The sequence below is a fragment of the Prionailurus viverrinus genome, chromosome X, assembly GCF_022837055.1.
Source record: "Prionailurus viverrinus isolate Anna chromosome X, UM_Priviv_1.0, whole genome shotgun sequence".
NCBI lineage: Eukaryota > Metazoa > Chordata > Mammalia > Carnivora > Felidae > Prionailurus > Prionailurus viverrinus.
Genome location: NC_062579.1, coordinates 108,072,416 through 108,091,071, shown reverse-complemented (window position 1 = coordinate 108,091,071; position 18,656 = coordinate 108,072,416). Strand labels below are relative to the sequence as shown.

The 18,656-nt window shown below is 47.1% G+C and overlaps 1 protein-coding gene across 2 annotated transcripts in view; it reads right to left on the bottom strand.

The window, feature by feature from the left end:
• F9 (coagulation factor IX) overlaps window positions 1-18,656 on the bottom strand; it is a 31,571-nt gene that overhangs the window by 12,576 nt on the left and 339 nt on the right. The window contains exons 2-5 of one of the 2 annotated variants that reach the window (XM_047844714.1): window positions 12,383-12,546; window positions 12,157-12,181; window positions 7,513-7,626; window positions 420-548 (exon numbers count right to left, since the gene is read on the bottom strand). In XM_047844714.1, the coding sequence (XP_047700670.1) occupies window positions 420-548; window positions 7,513-7,626; window positions 12,157-12,181; window positions 12,383-12,546 (432 nt within the window). The remainder of the gene's footprint in view (window positions 1-419; window positions 549-7,512; window positions 7,627-12,156; window positions 12,182-12,382; window positions 12,547-18,656) is intronic. The other variant, XM_047844716.1, reaches the window with a different exon arrangement.

The window sequence follows — 18,656 nt, the reverse complement described above, 5'->3', positions numbered from 1 at the left end:
CTGTGATCTCAAAGGAGAGGGGAGCCTGGGTGGCTCAGTCGGTTGAGCGTCAGACCTCGGCTCAGGTCATGATCTCACGGTTTGTGAGTTCAGGCCCCACATCGGGCTCTCTGCTGTCAGCGTGGAGCCAGGTTCAGATCTCTCGGTCCCCACTTCTCTCTGCACCTCCCCCCCCCCCCGCTCATGCGTGTGCGTGCGCTCTCTCTCTCCCTCTCCCACAGATAAAAATGAACATTAAAAAATATATCAGGAAAAGAGTCCACCTATAATTAACAAAACACCAGAATTATTTAAAAAAAGAAACAAGTAGAGATTATGAAAGTACATAGGCCAGTTAAAATGCTGAAGGTTCAAATAGAGATTTGGAGAATGCATCCCCCTAGCTTGCAGACAACAACAACGCTTATTTAGATTTTGACCTGCTGGTTCACAGGACTTTTGGTCCTCCGCAAGTTGATATCCGGTAGTACAGGAACAAACCACCTTGTTATCAGCATCCAATTTACAAAACTGCTTGCACCTGCCATTCTTAATGTTGCACGTTACATCTGAAAGAAAGCCACATCAAAAGTAATAGCGTCAGTTCACATGCATTTCTAAAAAGTACAGGAAACTACTCACTCCTGTGAAGGTCAGATCTAAGCAGGGGGCGTTCATGGAGAGAAGCTTGGGAGCCTCGAGCTAAGCGTAGAAAGCAAGATACAATTCTTAATAAGGCATCAAAAGGGCAGCAGTATATTTGATTTGGCATAAAACTGAAGGTTTGGATATTCTGCTTTCACTAAATCTTGGACTGCAATTAAAGAAAAAACCTGTTTATTAGAGTATAGTCTACATTCAGAGAAATCCCCAAAACCTCGCGGTGAATTTTCACAAAGCGTGTCCACCGGTTTAAACACCCAACGGACCGATGCGTAGGACGCGATCCACGTCTCAGAAGCTCTCCTAATGCCGCCTTCTACTGCACCATTCCTCCTTTCCAAAGGCACCATCCCCCCCGAATTCTAACAGTGAATTTTGCCTGTTCATGAACTTCATATCAGTAGAAGCTCACAGTGTGCCCTCCTCTGTGTCTTTTCATTTAATACTTTGTCAGATTCATCCGTGTTCTTTGTACAGCAGTTCATCGACATGCTGTGTCGTATTCCATCGCGCGAATATTACTATCTTCATCCGTTTTACTGTTGATGAATATTCGAGTCGAGTTTCCAGTTTTTGCCTCTTATGTATAACACTGTAATGAATGTGCTTATACATATCTTTTGGTAATATGCGCACGAACACTGGATGTATACCTATGAGCGCAGTTATTGGATCATCTGTTCAGGTTTAGTAGACACTGCCAAGTGCGTTTTCTAAAATGTGCAAATTTAAATTCCCACCGTCGGTGTGTGAGAGTTCCAGTTCTTAGACGTACGTAATGCAGGTTTCTTCTCCCACTCTGACTTGCGTTTTTGTCTCAGTGTGTTTTGCTGAATAGAAGTTCATGGTTTTAATAGAATCCAATTTATCTGAGCACACTTGAAGCTGGCCAAGGTGGGCATATATTAACACAGGAGAATGAAATTGGGTCCCTTAAGGTGGCTCCATGCCAAAGACATTATGTGTTGGCAAGCCTGAGCGTTCTGGTGGCCCGCATTCTTTTGACTTTCCTATACAGTCTCCCTTATTCATAGGAAGTGTTGTTCTCTGTTTCTTACAATGCTTCTTGTCTTGGATTCTATTTTGTGTGAGATTAAGATTGCTTCACCAGCTTCTTTTTGTTAGCGTTTACCTAAAAATCTTTTTATATCCCTGTATTTTAGCCTCCTGGTGTAATTTTATTTTAGGTACCTCTCTTGTCAACAGCATACAATTCTATTTTTCACTCCAGCCTGAAAGTCTGCCATTAACCCCACTTCACATTCACGCTGATTTCGGGCATCTTTGGCTTATTCCTGCCATCTTAGTCGGTATTTTTTAACTGCTGCGCTTTCCCTTGGTTTCTTTTATGCGATCTCGACCACCGGAAGTAGCATGGTTCAGGGCTGGCTAGCCGAGACCCGCTGAGTTCAGAGATGCGGGCTCTGCCCTTGGGCCTATTTCTGTCTCTAGAGCAGCCCAGGAACATGCTGACTAGGAGATCCCTTCCCCCTTCCCTACCTGCTCAGCCACGTACAACAGAAACGCTCACTTGTGGGTACAGTTAGACCCTGGAAAGTTGGAAGGCGAGGGACTATACTAGACGCCTCCTGTGTGCCACCTTCCTTCCTCTCAGCCTCATGGGTGCCCTTCCCAGCACTGAGGCCGTCAGCTCTGCCTTGACTTCCCCTGACCTCACACGGGTGCAGCCTTGAATTGCCTGGGCTCATATCTGCACCAGGGGCCTCTCCCTCTTACCTCGGCTCTTCCCTGTTGAGGCCGAGGCACAGGATGCTGTACGACCTCTCCAGGTGCCCCAGCACGTACAGCCTGGAGATGTGGGGGGAGTTAACACCCCCTCGACTAAACTTTTGACCACTGGGAGACAGGTGCTGATGGGCAAACTCCCATCTTCTCCCCTCTCAGATGGACTAGGCTGAGGCCAGTTCTGTGGCTCCTTGGAAAACAGTCCCAAGAGATCCAGTAATCAGTTGAAGATGAGGAGGGATGACCCTTTCTATTATTGGTTCTCCTTTCCTCTGTGCCTCACCCCCCACCCCCCGTCCCTTACTCTTGTTCTCTAGGATTGCACACCCTAATAAGTAAGCTTGAGTCACAGACTCTTTTTTTTTTTTTTTCTGGAAGAATCCAGTCTAATAGAGTGACTATATGGTTTTGGAGAATATTATGGATTCTTGAGTGACAGATCTAAATTTTTAAATTTATTTTACATGGCTAGCATAGGTTAACGTAATAATTTGCTTGTGTTCCTTCCTGACACTTAAGGAATTAAGGGGAGGCAGGGGCGCCTGGGTGGCTCAGTCGGTTGAGTGTCTGACTCTCGATCTCAGCTCGGGTCTTGATTTCAGGGTCATGAGTTCAAGCCCTGTGTTGGGCTCCACATTGGGTGGAATTAAGGGGAGGCAAATCAGCTGTTGCCAGGGAGGCAAAGGAACCAGCTTGAGCTTTAACCTTTGCTGCCAATAATCCACTAAGTGCATGATCCAAAAAGATGGCACTTGGTCCTTTGTATTTAGTTTTCAAAGACCTTTCTCCTCACTCGTGGTGATTACATCCCTGGCCCTTTTCATGTTATTGGCTATCATTTTGTTGCTACAAAGCAATGCTAAAGTGTTCGGCCAAGTCAAATACCACCTGTAGAAAGTGTTCAGTCAATATGACATTGGGGTAAGTCAACAGAGGTAGGTGGTAGGTGCTGTGGCCTAGTTTGGTTTGGGCCCTGCACAACGGGAATGAATGAACTCTGTGTGGTTTTCCCAATTCTGCTTCTGTGTCCTTGGCTAAGTGATTAGACCTGTCTACCGTTTTCCTCATCTGCCATTCTTCTTCATGGCTTGGGTTGTATGTGCAGTGGGAAATAGTGCTGTCCAATTGGCAGTCTTTTGCTCTCAGATAAAGGACTCAAGATTCTGGAAGTAGAATAATAGCTCAAGGAATTCCAGTGGAGACGCCCCTAGTCCAGGATCTAAGGAACCGTTACTATGGGGCTCATTCATCAGTGCTTTATTGAGCATTTAGATGTCAGGCACTGTGTTGGGTATGGGTTCTCCCTGGTCCCGAGGCTGCTCTCTGTGCCTCTAGACTATCTGTTGAGCCTCTCAACGCATCTGTTCTTTTCACTTCGTGGTAGCACGAAGGCCTCTTTCTAATTTTCCTCACGCCTACTGCCAAAGTTATCCTGTCCGGCTTTCTTTTACTCTGCCGCCATCCCCCCTCATATATTCACTCCTGTGAAACCAAAGCTTGGACAAAAGATGTTCTATTTCGCAAGGTTACCATAGCATGTGCTCTTATTCAGCTAAACTCAAGGTGTTTTCTCCATCCCACAGAAATACTCAGTAAATGAGAGTGTGGTGTCTATGATGTGTTCCCAGAGTGAAAAAAGTGTTTATGTTGCTTGTGATTTTGTTTTCCTCTCCATCCTTGCTTACTGTAGGTGGATGCCTCTTACACTCTTTAGAGGGGACAGGAGTGACCCACGTTCTTACACACCTTGATCTGTCTGGAAAGGGCTCAGATATAACGTGTAAATGGGGACATACGGTGGTCATTATTCTAACCAAAGGGACACAACAGCCAATTAATTGTTATTCTTTTAACTAGAAAGCGTGCCCTAAATGTTTGTACTTCTTTCTCTGGAGAGGAGCCTGATGAACAAGGGACAAAGCAAGTAACATGATCTTGACAATGGAAATCTCCCTTTTCCCCCCTCTGGAGACAAGGGTGAGGCAAGAAACTCGGGGCCTCGGTTCTCTTATAAACCGTGCCACTTAGCAGCCTTTGAGGTCAGTCTGTGGATCAGTTTGAAGTGACAGCTTAAATGGGAGTTTGTACATGCTTTTGCTTGCCTCCGGTGTCTGAGATAAAGAGATTTTTGAGAGGATCCCCACTTTGTTTCTGAACCGACTGCGCCGAGAGGATTTTTCTAGACCTTGATCAGGCAGGCTGGGGGAGATCGAGGCTCCCTAGGGGCCAGAGGTGGTGCAGCTGCAGAGCTGTGACCAAAGCAGAATGTGGGGGACCTGAGGCCTGAGACGGTGGCAGCTGTGGACTTAGCACTTCTGCTGTGTGGCCCGTTAGCTTCACGCAGGCGATGGAACGTGTTACAGAAGTTTTGTGCTTACGTTTACATTCCTCGGGGTGATTCTCCTCCACTAAACTGTCTTTGTTTTGTTTTATTTTATTTTTAAGTTTATTATTTATTTTGAGTGAGAGAGAGAGAGAGTGAGCGAGTGAGCTTGGGAAAGGGGGAGAGAGAGAATCCCAAGCAGGCTTTGCACCATCAGCGCAGAGTCCGATATGGGGCTCGGACTCACGAACTGTGAGATCATGACCGGAGCCGAAACCAAGAGTCGGATGCTCAACCGACTAAGCCACCCAGGCGCCCCTAAAGTGTCTTTATTTTAAAACTAAAGACATTTAGGAACACTTACCGCTAGATGCTGTTTTTTTCAAATTGCTCCTAATTTAATTTAATTTAATTTAATTTAATTTAATTTTACTTTCTAAAGTAAGTTCTTGGCCCAACGTGGGGTTGGAACTCAGGACCGCGAGATCAAAAGTTGCACGCTCTACTGACGGGGCCAGCCAGGCACCTCACCAACCACTATTTTCAATTATACTTTACTACAGTGTGCCCTTCATTTTTAACAGAGACTAATTGAGTCATTCATTCCCTCAGCTCCAATGGTTATATTATTTAAGCTGATAATGAGTAACTACTGCAAAGATTTCCATATGTTTCCATAATAGCAGGATCAGATTTATCTAGGTAAGTCTGAATTTGAAATTAGAACCTTCCCAATGAAAGCGCTGCGGAGATCGTGAACCACACCCACAGGGATCGGGAGGCTTTGCCCCCACGCTGGGAAATCCGAGGGGTGGGGGTCCAAGCCAGGGCTATCCGCCTGCATCCACTCTTTTCTTGTCACATGTTTTTGCCCAGCCACCTTTTCCTTTTCTTATCTTCTATTCTTTTTTATCTTCTAGCTCTCAAAGGAAGATGATCACTGGAGTTCTCTGTAGTGCTGAAAAGATTCCTAAACAACATTACAGGCGACTTTTTTTTTCTTTCCTTTCTCTGCAGGACAATTGCAGCTGGTGACTTTCATTTTGTTTTATACCTTTTTCATCTGTCTGGCAGGTGGATGGCTAGAAAGTCTTAATAGACTCCTGCTAATTTTCTGCTCTTTGCCCCTAGTCACGTAGGCTGTGCTGTGAAATTCTTTCCCTAGGATTGCATCTCCATTCTTCCAGAGTTTCAGAGTAGAAAGAGGCTCTGTCATTAGCGTGGTCTGTCTTTCACAACCATAATACCAGTAATCTTGCACCCAGAGATAATAAGCAAGTAGGAGAGGACTTTGGGATTTAATGCTCCAATTGCCAAAACCTCAGCAAAAAAAAAAAAAAAAAAAAAAAATTCTAGACTACAAGGAGGAAAGATGCGCAGTGCTCGTAGGTTTGCCATGTAACTCTTTCAGTGTGATCCATGTGGTCAGATTCGGGAGCGAGCTCTGATTTTTGTCAACAAATGTAACATGCGAAGCGGTTCGTATGTGCCAAAAAGCGCCTGTTTTAGGGAGAATTGGCCTCCCCGTATCTCAGTTCTGTACTTAATCGACTGCCGCGGCCTATGTTGATAACAGTTTAGTCACGAGCGCAAACAATTTTATGGGTTCGGTTTTCTTTGCCTTTTGTGGCCAGTAGTTAGAAGCATGGGTTTTGGTCAAACTGAAGTTCAAGTTCTGGCTCAACAACCATTTATTGCCTCTATGATTTTGAGCCGTTTGAGCCGTAGTTTCCTCATCTGCATAGAATGGGGATAATAATGGGACTGACCACATACGGTTGCATCGAGGGATAATACCAAGTGGGGAGCATCATGACCACATAAGATTAGCTACCAAGGGGCGCCTGGGTGGCGCAGTCGGTTAAGTGCCCGACTTCAGCCAGGTCACGATCTCGCGGTCCGTGAGTTCGAGCCCCGCATCAGGCTCTGGGCTGATGGCTCGGAGCCTGGAGCCTGTTTCCGATTCTGTGTCTCCCTCTCTCTCTGCCCCTCCCCTGTTCATGCTCTGTCTCTCTCTGTCCCCAAAATAAATAAAAACGTTGAAAAAAAAATTAAAAAAAAAAAGATTAGCTACCAAATAGTATTGCTCTTGCCGTAGTTTCTTGAGCTCGTCCAAGAAACTGTGACTACAGACAAACTGAATGTTTATAAGGTTTGGAAGTATATGACTCATACCCTGGAATATTATTCGGCCTTTTTAAAAAAGGAAACCCTGTCCTATGCGACAGCATGGATGAACCCGGAGGACGTTATGTCACAGAAGGACAAATACTGCCTGATTCTACTTATCTGAGGTGTCTAAAAACAGTCAAACACAGAAACAGAGACTACAATTGTGCCTGCCAGGGGCTGAGGGAAGGGGAAAATGGGGAGCTGCTGTCCAGTGGGCATAAAGTTTGAGTTCCGCAAGCTGAGTGAGTTCTAGAGGTGTGCTTGCAGTACAGCACGGTGTCTAGTTCTTTACTGCAATAAGAGCACGTTTTTCAGAGAAACTTCTACATAAATATTACATTTTCCAGTTTCATCTGGTTCCACAGGCAAACATGGAACCATGAGTAATCAAAAAAGAGTTACTTACCGGGGCGCCTGGGTGGCTCAGTCAGTTAAGCGTGTGACTTCGGCTCGGGTCGTGATCTCATAGCTCGTGTGTGGGTTCGAGCCCCGCGCCGGGCTCCGTGCTGCCAGCTCAGAGCCCGGATCCCGCTTCGGATTCTGTGTCTCCCTCTCTCTCTGCCCCTCCCTGCTCACGTTCTGTCTGTCTCTCTCAAAAATAAATAAACGTTAAGAAAAAAGTTACTTACCTAACTCACAGTTCTTCCCTTCAAATCCAGTCTGACACCAGCATTCATAGGAATTAATGTCATCCTTGCATATGCCGCCATTCAAACAGGGATTGGACTCACATTGATCTCCATCTTTGAGATAGGTTAAGATAAAGTTGAGTTAGCACATAAACCGCTTAGAATGCCTCCTTGCACCGACTCGTGGGGAGGGGAGCCTGATTTTAGGGTCAGGACTGCTGATCCTGCTCCTTGTGGGATGACCCTGTCTTCCTGAGTTCCTAAAAACAACCCAAACAGAGGTTCCCCGGCTAATACCGTCCTAGGAAATGGCTCTGGGGCAGCCATGCTCGTAGTTGATGCAACCCAAGGGACGAGGAAGAGGGGGAAGGTCTGAGGTTAGAAGTGGACTGTGCGAGCATAGAGAGAGAAGGGTTTTCATTCCTTTCTTGTAGAACGATGGCAAGTGAATTCTAAATCAAGTGACATCACTTCAACCATTATTATCTCTGTGTCATTCAGGGCCCACTATCAAAGGTCTTGCCGAACACACCGAGCATGGTAGCATATGGTATTTGCAACTCAAGGAACCGGCAGCCTAAGCTTGGAGCAAATGCATCTACTTCCTTGTGTTATCCTTTCACTTTTTGTAAAACATTGTAGCAGGCAGTAGTGGTTCAAAACCTTGGAAGAGATGCCGGGAGCATCTCTTGCTGCTTAAAGATATTCTGCTGTCTGTGAAGTGGTCCCAAACGGTCTAGGTCAAGTGAGAAGCAGCTTTTATTTGTTTATCTATTTTTAAGTTTTTTAAAGTGGTAATTCTTTACATTTAAAAACAAATTAAAAAAAAATTTTTATTATGTTTATTTATTTTTGATAGAGACAGAGCACAAGTTAGGGGAGGGGCAGAGAGAGAGGGAGACACAGAACCCGAAGCAGGCTCCAGGCTCCGAGCTGTCAGCACAGAGCCCGACGTGGGGCTCGAACCCACGAGCTGCGAGATCATGACCTGAGCCGAAGTCGGACGCTCAACCGAATGAGCCACCCAGGCGCCCCTAAAACCAAATTTTTAAGTTTCTATTTTAATTTCAGTCAGTCGACATAGAGCGTCCTATCGGTTTCAGGTGAGAAACAACTTTTAATACAAAGAATTAAAAACGAAAAGGTCGGAAAAGAGCTGAAGATCTGCTTTATTTATGTAGCGATGGGCTGTGTGTCCTGTCCGCCCTTCCTGAAGTTTGTACCTTCCCAGAGTCCTCGAGAGCCTTTGAAGACACCGGTGGAAAGAAAACAGGAGGAAAGAATCGGCAAGAGGGGAAGGGTCAGGATGAGAAGGGAGCCTTTCAGTCTGGTTTCTGAACGCTCCGGCTCCATCCACACTTCTAAGGAAGCTTCGGGAGAAAGGGATGAATAGAACCAGAGGGGAGACGGGTACACGCTTTGAGCTAAGAGAAACAGCCCGGAAGAAAACAATAGGAGCTAGATCTGCAAGAGGAAGAGGTAAAAGCTGACATCAGAATGAAAGAAAGAAGAAGAGGGCAGCAAAAGAGGCATTTCTCGTTGTCAGTCATACTCAAGAGCCAAACTCCCTGCCACCTAGCCTGTCCGTGTGCCTGCCCTAGGGAGGACGGCGGCGCATCTGTCCTGCTCCCAGTCACTGTGTATCCGGGTCCCGTCGACCCGGGGTTCCTCTCCCTTTCTCAGAAATAGTCCCTTCTCTGGGAAGGCTGCTTGCCGTAAAGATTAGACCTTGTCCCCTCTGCCCCTTGATCCAATGTGCTTTTGCACAGCTAGTTCAATTTGTTCCAATGCTCTGAAAACAAAATACGTTATCTCTGGTTTATTATTATTGATGTTCGAACTGGTCTAAAAAACGAGCTACATTTGCGCTTTATATTATAGACCAACGGGTCTGAATTATTTAGGATGTTTCACTGAAAGGGTCTGGGCTTGCAGCCAGCGACGCAGCAACTCATTTGCTGAGACATATCTTTAAACCGAGTGTCATTTTATCCTGCATTTAGTCCTCCTTCGGGTGCTTGCCTGCGTGTACCCGGGGCTCGGGCAAAGCCACGGACGGCAGGGGTCAAAGACAACAAGGCACAAGATCTTGCCAAGCGAGAGATTCCCGTTTAAGGCTACTAGGTGGTGGTTTAATGAATAACTGCATTCAGATTTCAAGGCCGGGAGGGGTGATTGTGAAAGAGAAAGGCTTGCACATTAGGGAATTTGGGTTCTTTTCCGGGCTCTGTGCCCACCCCCACCCCAGCTGGGTGACCTTTAGGCAAGTCTCTTAGCCTCCCTAAGCCTCAGCATCCTCCATAAAATGAGGCGAATAATGCTTTGCTCACAGAGTCGGTGTGAGGATTAAATAGGACAGGCACGCTGTAGACTGTAAGGTGCTTGACCCATGCTAGCTAATGTGCTCGGACATCTCTCTGCTCCAACCGGGCCCTGTCCGGGGTGAGTTGATAGCAGAGAATAAAGCAGGCGAGTGAGGGCCCTGCGCCCCGCAGTCTGTAAAAGCCCGCCCGGTGAGAAATAGCATCGGCTGTTTCCTGCTGCAAGCGAAAGACGGCATGGCGTTTTGGTTTTCTCTTTGCTTTTTTGTTCTTGTTTTTGGCGGACGAAGCGGTAGGGACAGAGTCGCGCCTCTGATGTTTCCGAGATAATCTTGGCCCCAGATACAGTAAACAGTGCGGCCTGTGACCTAGAAGGCAGGGGCCCGGCTTCAAAATGCGGTGCGGTGCTTGCGAGGTTTGGGCCAACCCTGCTGGGGGGTGGGGTGAGCGAAGAAGCGGTCGTGGGGGTTTAAGTACAGCCAGGGGTTTGGGGGGGGGGGAAGGGAAGTAGAAATTGATTTGCTTTAAAAATTTCTCACAGGGCACCTGGGTGGCTAAGTCGGTGAAGTGTCTGACTCTTGGTTTCGACTCAGATCTCATGGCGTGTGCGTCCAAGCCCCACGTCAGGCTCTGTGCTGACAGTGCAGAGCCTGCTCGGGATTCCCTCTTTCTCCCCCCCTCTCTCTGCCCCTTCAGCGCTCACTCTGTCTCTCTCAAAATAAATAAATAAACTTAAAAAACTACATGTCCCAAGGGGCACTTGGCTGGCTCAAGTCAGTGGAGCATGCGACTCTTGATCTCCGGGTTGTGGGTTCGAGCCTCACGTTGGGTTGTAGAGATTACTTAAGAATAGAATCTTGAAAAAAATAAAAATGTATCACAAGATTTAAAGTTGTAAATATAATAGAAACGGAGAATAAAAAGACTTCTTTGCGCTAACTGCAGGGGAATTACCTGAGGAGAGAATTGCCACGGTCGCATTCATTACTAACAAGGAAAGGCAAAGTGAACGTAATAGAGTGCACCTCGTCCTTCCTCACGATTTAAAAAAAAAGTGGACGGGGCACCTGGCTGGCTCAGCTGGTTAGATCACATGTCTCTTGATCTCAGGGTTGTGGGTTCAAGCCCCATGTCGGGTGTAGAGACTACTTAGAAAATCATCTTAAAAAAATAAAAACAAAAGCGGAGACATTATGAGTTACGAGCCTATGAATAAGTCTAATAGTGTCCCCAGAATAGCAACTGGAAAATAGAACTAGATCTCAAAGTGTTGGAAACTCCGTGAATTTGCTCTCTAGGTTTTATCCGTGCAGACAGATACGTCAACCTGTGGGGCTCACGCTGCCTCAGAATCCTGCTGCTGGATTCTACGTGAGTTTGTGAAGCTTAGTTGTCATGAAAGTTTGGCTTTTCCTCTTTTTGGTCGACCCATTCAACAAATATTTACTCAGCGCTTCTGTACCGGGAGTACGTCAGTAAACAAAACACTTGGACGCCCCCGCCAACGGGAAGCTTACATTCTCACGAGGTGGGGAAAATAGATAATAAGTGGCACAAATAAGAACATTATATGTTACCTCAGATGGTGAAAAGTGCTACGAAAAATAATACAGCAGGATGCGGTTGCTAGGTGGTGGGGTTATGGGGAGGCGGCTGAAGTACTAATAGATGATCAAGGTGGGCTTCATGGAGATGGTGACGCTCGGGTGAAGAGCTGAAAGAGGGGAGGGAGCGCGCCTAGGGGAACCTGGCGGAAGAGAACCTGGCACCGCAAAGGAACAGCTGGATCAAAGGCCAAAGCCAAAGCATTCCCGCGGCATTTCTGGGGTGTGTAGGGAGCCGCAGGGAGGCCAGGATGGCTGGGGAACACCCCCCTCTCCCCCCTACTTCCCACTGTGTGTGAGGAGGTGAGCAGGAGGAGAGGGTCCCAGGGCCAGTGGAAAGGGAGGGCCGGGACCATCACGGGGAGCCTTGGGGGCCATCACAAGGAGGAGGACTTGTACTAGACAATACACATCTCAGTCCGTCAGCATTCTCATGTTCTCTGCTGAAGACTGCGAACTCTGATTCAGTCCCCAGACACAGGAACCTGAGTTTCCTCCTTCCGGCCGCCATGTTTTGAAAGCCCTGGGGAGGAGTGAGCTTATCTGCCCGCTGATCCCTCCCATGCTGGCATAAACCTGTCACGTATCACCGTTGGGTCTTGAGTAAAAGAGTTGAACCCTTTGGACGGAGTCTAATATACTGTCTGTTTACACAGAGAAAAGAAACGTAATTCTCAAATGTTTCGTGTCCCAGCCAGAGGAAAAAATTAATTGCTTACCAACATACTGCTTCCAAAATTCAGTCTATAAAGAAAAAGAGGACAAGTTAATGGCAGTACTTAAAATGTTTTGGATTTGATTGCTTCCCTTCTGTAACATTTGTCATACATCTATGTGTGTAGCTATTTAAAAATTTCAGAGAGAGGGTTCTTTTTTTTCTTCTTCTTTTTCTTTTTAGGTTTTCTGTTCTTAGCATCTGAAGTATGTTACGTGGAAAATACTCACGGTTTTTTCAGTGTTTTCAAAAACTTCTCGTGCTTCTTCAAAGCTACACTTTTCTTCCATACATTCTCTCTCAAGGTTCCCTTGAACAAACTCTTCCAGTTTGCCTGAATTATACCTCTTGGGCCGGCTCAGAACTTTCGTGGCATCTTCATGATCAAGAAAAACTGCAATTTAAAAGAACTGTCCTTTAGCTTTAGGAAAAAGAAAGCATCGTGAAAATTAAATACATCTCTTAAGAAGGGCTTTGTTTTTAATCCAAGGAATCCCAAAGCCAATTTATCTTTGGGGCCTAGAGCCAAAAATCTATGATGTCCTCACAGCACTGTATACACATGGAGCTTTAGGAATTAAAATTCAATTTGGCTTTTAGTCAAGAGAGCTCCAGTAATGAACGGTCAGATTTTCAATTGTATTTGGATTTACTTTGGATGAAAAAAGAAAGTTCTCAAATAAGCAGTTAACTTCACACTTTGTCATCATTTGAAAATAGCTAATTGCAGATCCGTGCAAGGTGATCCATCACCCTGGCCGGGCTGTGTTTTCAGGATGCGGTTGCCCAAATGACTTTGCAGCAAATTTCTCTGGGAAAAACAGAAGCCTGATTGTGGGCCCGCTGCACATGCAACCCTAGTGTCTCTCACTAGATGTTAAAGAAAAACCATCGCACTAATTTGTTTATTTCCAGACTCACAACACCATCGATTGGCACGTGTTATGGGAATTACAGTGACAAGTCTGTCTCTGGGATTCAGGATGTGCCTGAACTGTGGAGGATTGAGGTCTCTAACCTATTTGTCTCCTTCCGTCCCTCCCCACACTCACTCACTCACTCACTCACTCACTCTCTCTCTCTGTCTCTTTGTCTCTTTGTCTCTGTCTCTCTAGATATAGAAAACATATCCATCTCTATCATTCTTTTTAAAGTTTATTTATTTATTTTGAGAGTGAGATAAAGTGCGAGCAGGGGAGGGGCAGGGAGGGAAGGAGAGACAGCATCCCAAGCAGGCTCTGTGCTGTGAGCACGGATCCCGATGCCGGGCTCCGACTCCCAATCTGTGCCATCACGACCGGAGCCGGAATCGGATGCTTAACCGACTGAGCCACCCAGGTGCCCCTCCACGTCTATTATTAATAACAGGAACTCGAGAAGTTGCCGGAGTTGTTCCTTTCTTCGAGGGACTGATCCCATGTCAACAAGACCAAGTGCTTACAAGATGAACTTTCCAGGCATTTTGGGACTGCTTGCTCATGAATTCAAAGAAAAGAAAGAAAGAAAGAAAGAAAGAAAGAAAGAAAGAAAGAAAGAAAGAACGAGAGAGAGTGAGAGGGAGAGAGAAAGAAAGAAAGAAAGAAAGAAAGAAAGAAAGAAAAAGAAAGAAAGAGAAAGAAAGACCAACTAAACCATATTCCCTTAGTTTCCCTGCAGCTGGTCACTTTACGGACACTTCTAGTCCCTCGGCAACCTCGCTTTTTCTGTGGCTCTGCGAGTCCTCTGGGGCGTCGCTTGTTTCCCTGGATGCAGCAGACTCTTCCTCTCCAACCCTTGCCAACTTTCTCGGTTCCCTTCGCTCCCTCTTCCGCGCCGCGGGATCCTGTGGTTCCCCGCCGCCAGATCAGTGCGGCCACCTGCCCGTCTTGCCTTCCGAGGCAGCCCGGGCGCCGTGGGAGAAAGCCACCCACTGCTGCCACCCAGCCTTGCCCAGCGGGCCCTCCTCTCTGCCTGGCGATCCGTTTGCTTGGCCCCGGGCGCCCCTACCATGGCCTCTGGGTCTGCGTCCGATTTCAGCGTGGGCCGGGCGGAGAAACGGGTTTGCAGCCAGGTCCGACCCACCCGGATGTGAGTCCCGTGTCGACCACCCGTCGGCCGGGGGGACGCCAGGCGAGTGACGTGAGCGCCGAAGCTTTACCTCGGCCAAGTGCAAAACGGGTACGGCAGTCGTACGATAGGAACATTGAGCTCACGGTGTTGCGGGACGGGGATCGGTGAGCGGATACGCGTGCGCAGCACGTGGCGGACGCGGGCTCTGCCCTCTTTCTCCCCGCTCCTCTCGTGCTGGCCTGCCTTCCTGTTGCTCAATTCCCTCTGTAGCTCCTTGGTGCCCTTTTCTGGGGCTCTTTCCCTTCTTTGCTCCCATGCGTATCCTGAAATGACTTCTGTCGGGATCGGCAGTGACCTCCTGAAGGGTAACTTTGAGTCCATGCATTTCTTGACCGCCCCATAACATTTCTAATGCTTCGCGGTTCTCTTTCCACGAGGCCACCCCATTCTGGTTCTTCTCTTTGCTGTAACTCCTGTTACTCATCCACCGCTCGAATCAATTCACTCCCCATTACCTGCCTGCCCCTTAAATGTCCAGAGTTCTCCCAGGTTCCTGCCTCAGGCTTTTCATGCCATTCGACTCTACCAGGGCTGGGACTCGGGCAAGGTACCTGAGGCATCTGGGGCACAGAACTTAAGGAGACACTCCCTCTCGGTGTGTGCAAGTACGTTTATGCTCTGTGTGCCTTGATTGCCTCACCCTAGTCCAGCCCTGACTCTTTCAACACTATTTTCTTTTTCTTTTTTTAAAGTTTATTTATTTTGAGAGAGAGAGAGAGAGAGAGAGAGAGAGAGAGGGACTCCCAAGTAGGTCCCGTGCTTTTAGCATGGAGCCTGACGTGGGGCTCGAACCTATGGACTATGAGATCATGACCTGAGCTGAAACCGAGAGCCGGCTACTTAACCGACTGAGCCCCCCAGGCGCCCCTCAACACCATTTTCTTTTTTAATTTTTTTTTAACGTTTATTTATTTTTGAGACAGAGAGAGACAGAGCATGAGCAGGGGAGGGGCAGAGAGAGAGGGAGACACAGAATCGGAAACAGGCTCCAGGCTCCGAGCCGTCAGCCCAGAGCCCGACGCGGGGCTCGAACTCACGAACTGTGAGATCATGACCTGAGCCGAAGTCGGATGCTTAACCGACGGAGCCACCCAGGCGCCCCGCTCAACACCATTTTCTGAGCGCTCACTGCAGTCAGGCGCTGTGCTCGATACCACATTATCCGTGCTCCCTCCCTGGATCCTCACACACGGTTGTAAGTGCGGTTTCTACAACAGTGGGCTCCGTTTTTTTTTTTTTTTTGCATTTTAATTTTTTTTTGATGTTTATTTATTATTGAGAAACAGAGCATGAGGCAGAGAGAAGGGGAGACAGAGAATCCGAAGCAGGTTCCAGGCCCTGAGCTGTCAGCACAGAGCCCAATGCGGGGGCTCGAACTCACGAACCGCAAGATCATGACCTGAGCTGAAGTTGGATGCTTAACCCCGTGAGCCACCCGGGCGCCCCGACAACGGCGGGCTCCAAATAGCCATCTCTAGTCAGATATATCTTCTGAATTCCAGATCATCTTCCCAGCTCCCTAACTGTACATTGTCATGCGACGAATCAGAGCTGATGATTATCTAATGCTTCTGCAGTGCTGGACGTGATGCTCTGTGCTTTGCAGCCATCATTTCATTCCATCCTCACAGCAGCCCCATGAGATTGATCCCGACATCTCATTTTTGTAAAGGAGGAAAATGGAGGTTCACAGAGGTTTAAGTAATTGGCCCTGGGTAACACACTGAAGTGTCAGAACCAGGGTTTAGACTTTGGCAGTCAGACTGCCCAGTCCACGCTTGGAGGTACCACTCCGTGTCCTGGAATCGCATCAGACGCCCCAGACGTGTACTCCACACTTGTCTGAACCTGTTCCCCTTCCACAGCCAGAGGGGTAAAAGCCCCATCCTTTCTACGTCCTGGATGTCACCTGATTTCCTTTCCTTCTTCTCTGCACAACTAATGTCCAGGCTCCGGCCCCTCATGCCTTCCCAGGATGATTGCAGTGGCCTCAAGACGGTCACCCCATGTCTCGCCACCCCTTCCTCCAACAGTTCACTGGAATGTTGCCAGACTCATGATAGGTGATGGCGCCTAAGGAGTGCACTTGTCGCGGTGAGCACCAAGTAATGTAGAGAATTGCTGAATCAGTATATTGTACACCTGAAACTAATGTAACACTCTATGTTAACTACACCGGAATGAAAATGAAAAATGCCATAAGAAAAAAAATGATAAAAATGTTGCCAGACCGAGCATTCTAGATCAGCCATCATCAGCGCCATTCACGTTTCCACGTCCGTTGACCCGACAGTTGGGCTCTGTTGTCCAAACTCCTTAGTTTCAGGCCTTTGTTATCTGGTGACCTGACCCTGTCTAGCTATCCTACCTCGCTTGTCATATTTAATATTCAAAACACCCTGAGTTCCTGAAAGACCTCACATTCTTTGTGGATCTGGATCTTTGCACGGGAGTGAGTCTCTTTGCGTAGGATGCCCTAGATCAGACATTAAAGGACAGTGAACCTACTCCTCTTTTAAGACCCAGCCCCAAATACTGTCTCTGTGCCGAGTGTTTCCCCAGTTAATGTACCCTTTGTGCTCCTGGTACACATGTTGTCACGTTACATTGAAATCTCTCACCTGACCTCACGATACTTTAGGTCAAAGAGGGAGTCCAGATGATCCCTGCGCCCCTAATACCTCACCCCAGTACCTGGCACCGTGGTCACTCAGTCTTGTGAAGTTCTGCAAAGCATACGGACCGAGGCTGTCTTTCTTTCATTCATTCATTTCATGCATTCGTTCTCAATGAAAGACCCCTTCAGTCCATACATGTTACAAAATCGAATTAGTTCTGCAGAACGGGTTTGATTTCAGAATTCTAAACTGATGCAAATAATGCCTGATGGCAGCAGTCATGAAAATGTAACATCTCCGTAAGTCATTCATAGAAACAGCTCTTAGAAGCCAGTGACCGCTTAACAGCAGAAGAGAGCGCTGCATTAGAACTGTCCATCCTTTGGGAAATTCCCTCGGCTCTCGCCTCCAGGGCCTGTTCTCTCTGACTGCAGTGACTCCAGAATCACACTGCCTTTCTACACAATTGTTTGACGGTCATATATTTAGCCTCTCTTCAGGTTTATCTCTTCTAGCCATTATTTCCCCAGCTCTGAAATCCTACTCCCCGTCCCTGCTCCATACCTATCCTTTTTTCTCCCCCAACATCTGAGGTCTTCAAGGGAGCAGTAGGCTTCCAGAAACCTCCGTTATCTCACCACTTATCTTGAAGGAAGGGCTTGGATCTTTTGTGGCCCTAGATCTCACACTGATGAGCTACGTGTAAAGACTTAGCCTTATGTCCCACTTGGTGAATTTTCCAGCTAAATTTCTTCACCGTACCCACTTGGCTAGTTTGATTTAACCTTTGCCTTCTCGTACCATCATTTCTGCATTTCAGTGTGCCATCATGTCTGGAGTGGGAAGCACGGGGCCAGTCTGCTTTCCGGGGACCCTTGGGGTTGGCACCCTGATCCCGGCACTGTCAGCTGCTAGATTTGATTATAGTGGGTTGACAAGTAAGGGCGATAAATGCTTCCTGTGAGAACACGCCGTTTGCCTAAATGGGGTAATTCCTCCCCTGCGTGCCTGCCTTTGGGAAGTGCATAAAGTCACTGAAGTTGAGGGGCGCCTGGGTGGCTCAGTCTGGGTGACTTCAGCTCAGGTCATGATCTCACGGTCCATGAGTTCGGGTCCCACGTCAGGCTCTGTGCTGACAGCTCAGAGCCTGGAGCCTGCTTCCGATTCTGGGCTCCCTCTCTCTCTGTCCCTCCCCTGCTTGCGCGCAATCTCTGTCTGTCTCTCTCTCAAAAGTAAATAGACATTTAAAAAAATTTAAAAAGTCACTGAAGTTGTGGAAAAACCAAGCGATATGCATCGCATTCACTCTGTTCCCACTCCTTATGTCAGCCTCGGACTCGTTTTGCTCAAGTGAGTATTGGGTTTCCCCTGTATTAACTCCGAGATGTTTAGAAGCAGAGACAAAAGAATTTCTCCTAATCCATGAAAAAGTTTAGGGATAAATAACAACTTAGTAACGAAGACTTCGTTTTGAGTAACACTTCAAATTGAAAGCGTATGCGTTTATGGATATTTAAAGCCACAAGCCTGCCGCATTTTATAGTTCTAACATTTTGAAGTGTACCAGATATCTTAAAAATCAAGCTCTTTCTGTAAATAAAACCATTGTGGCTTTCATGTGTCCCGTTTTGATCTCAAAGTGGTGAGTAAAAAAAAAAAAAAAAAAAACCCACATGACAGAGTTAATGTGTTTCATATTCTGCTGTTTCCTGGTTAAAACGTTTTCCCACTTGTATTTTTCTTTAACCCAGGAGATGACTGTTTTCAAAGCAAGTTT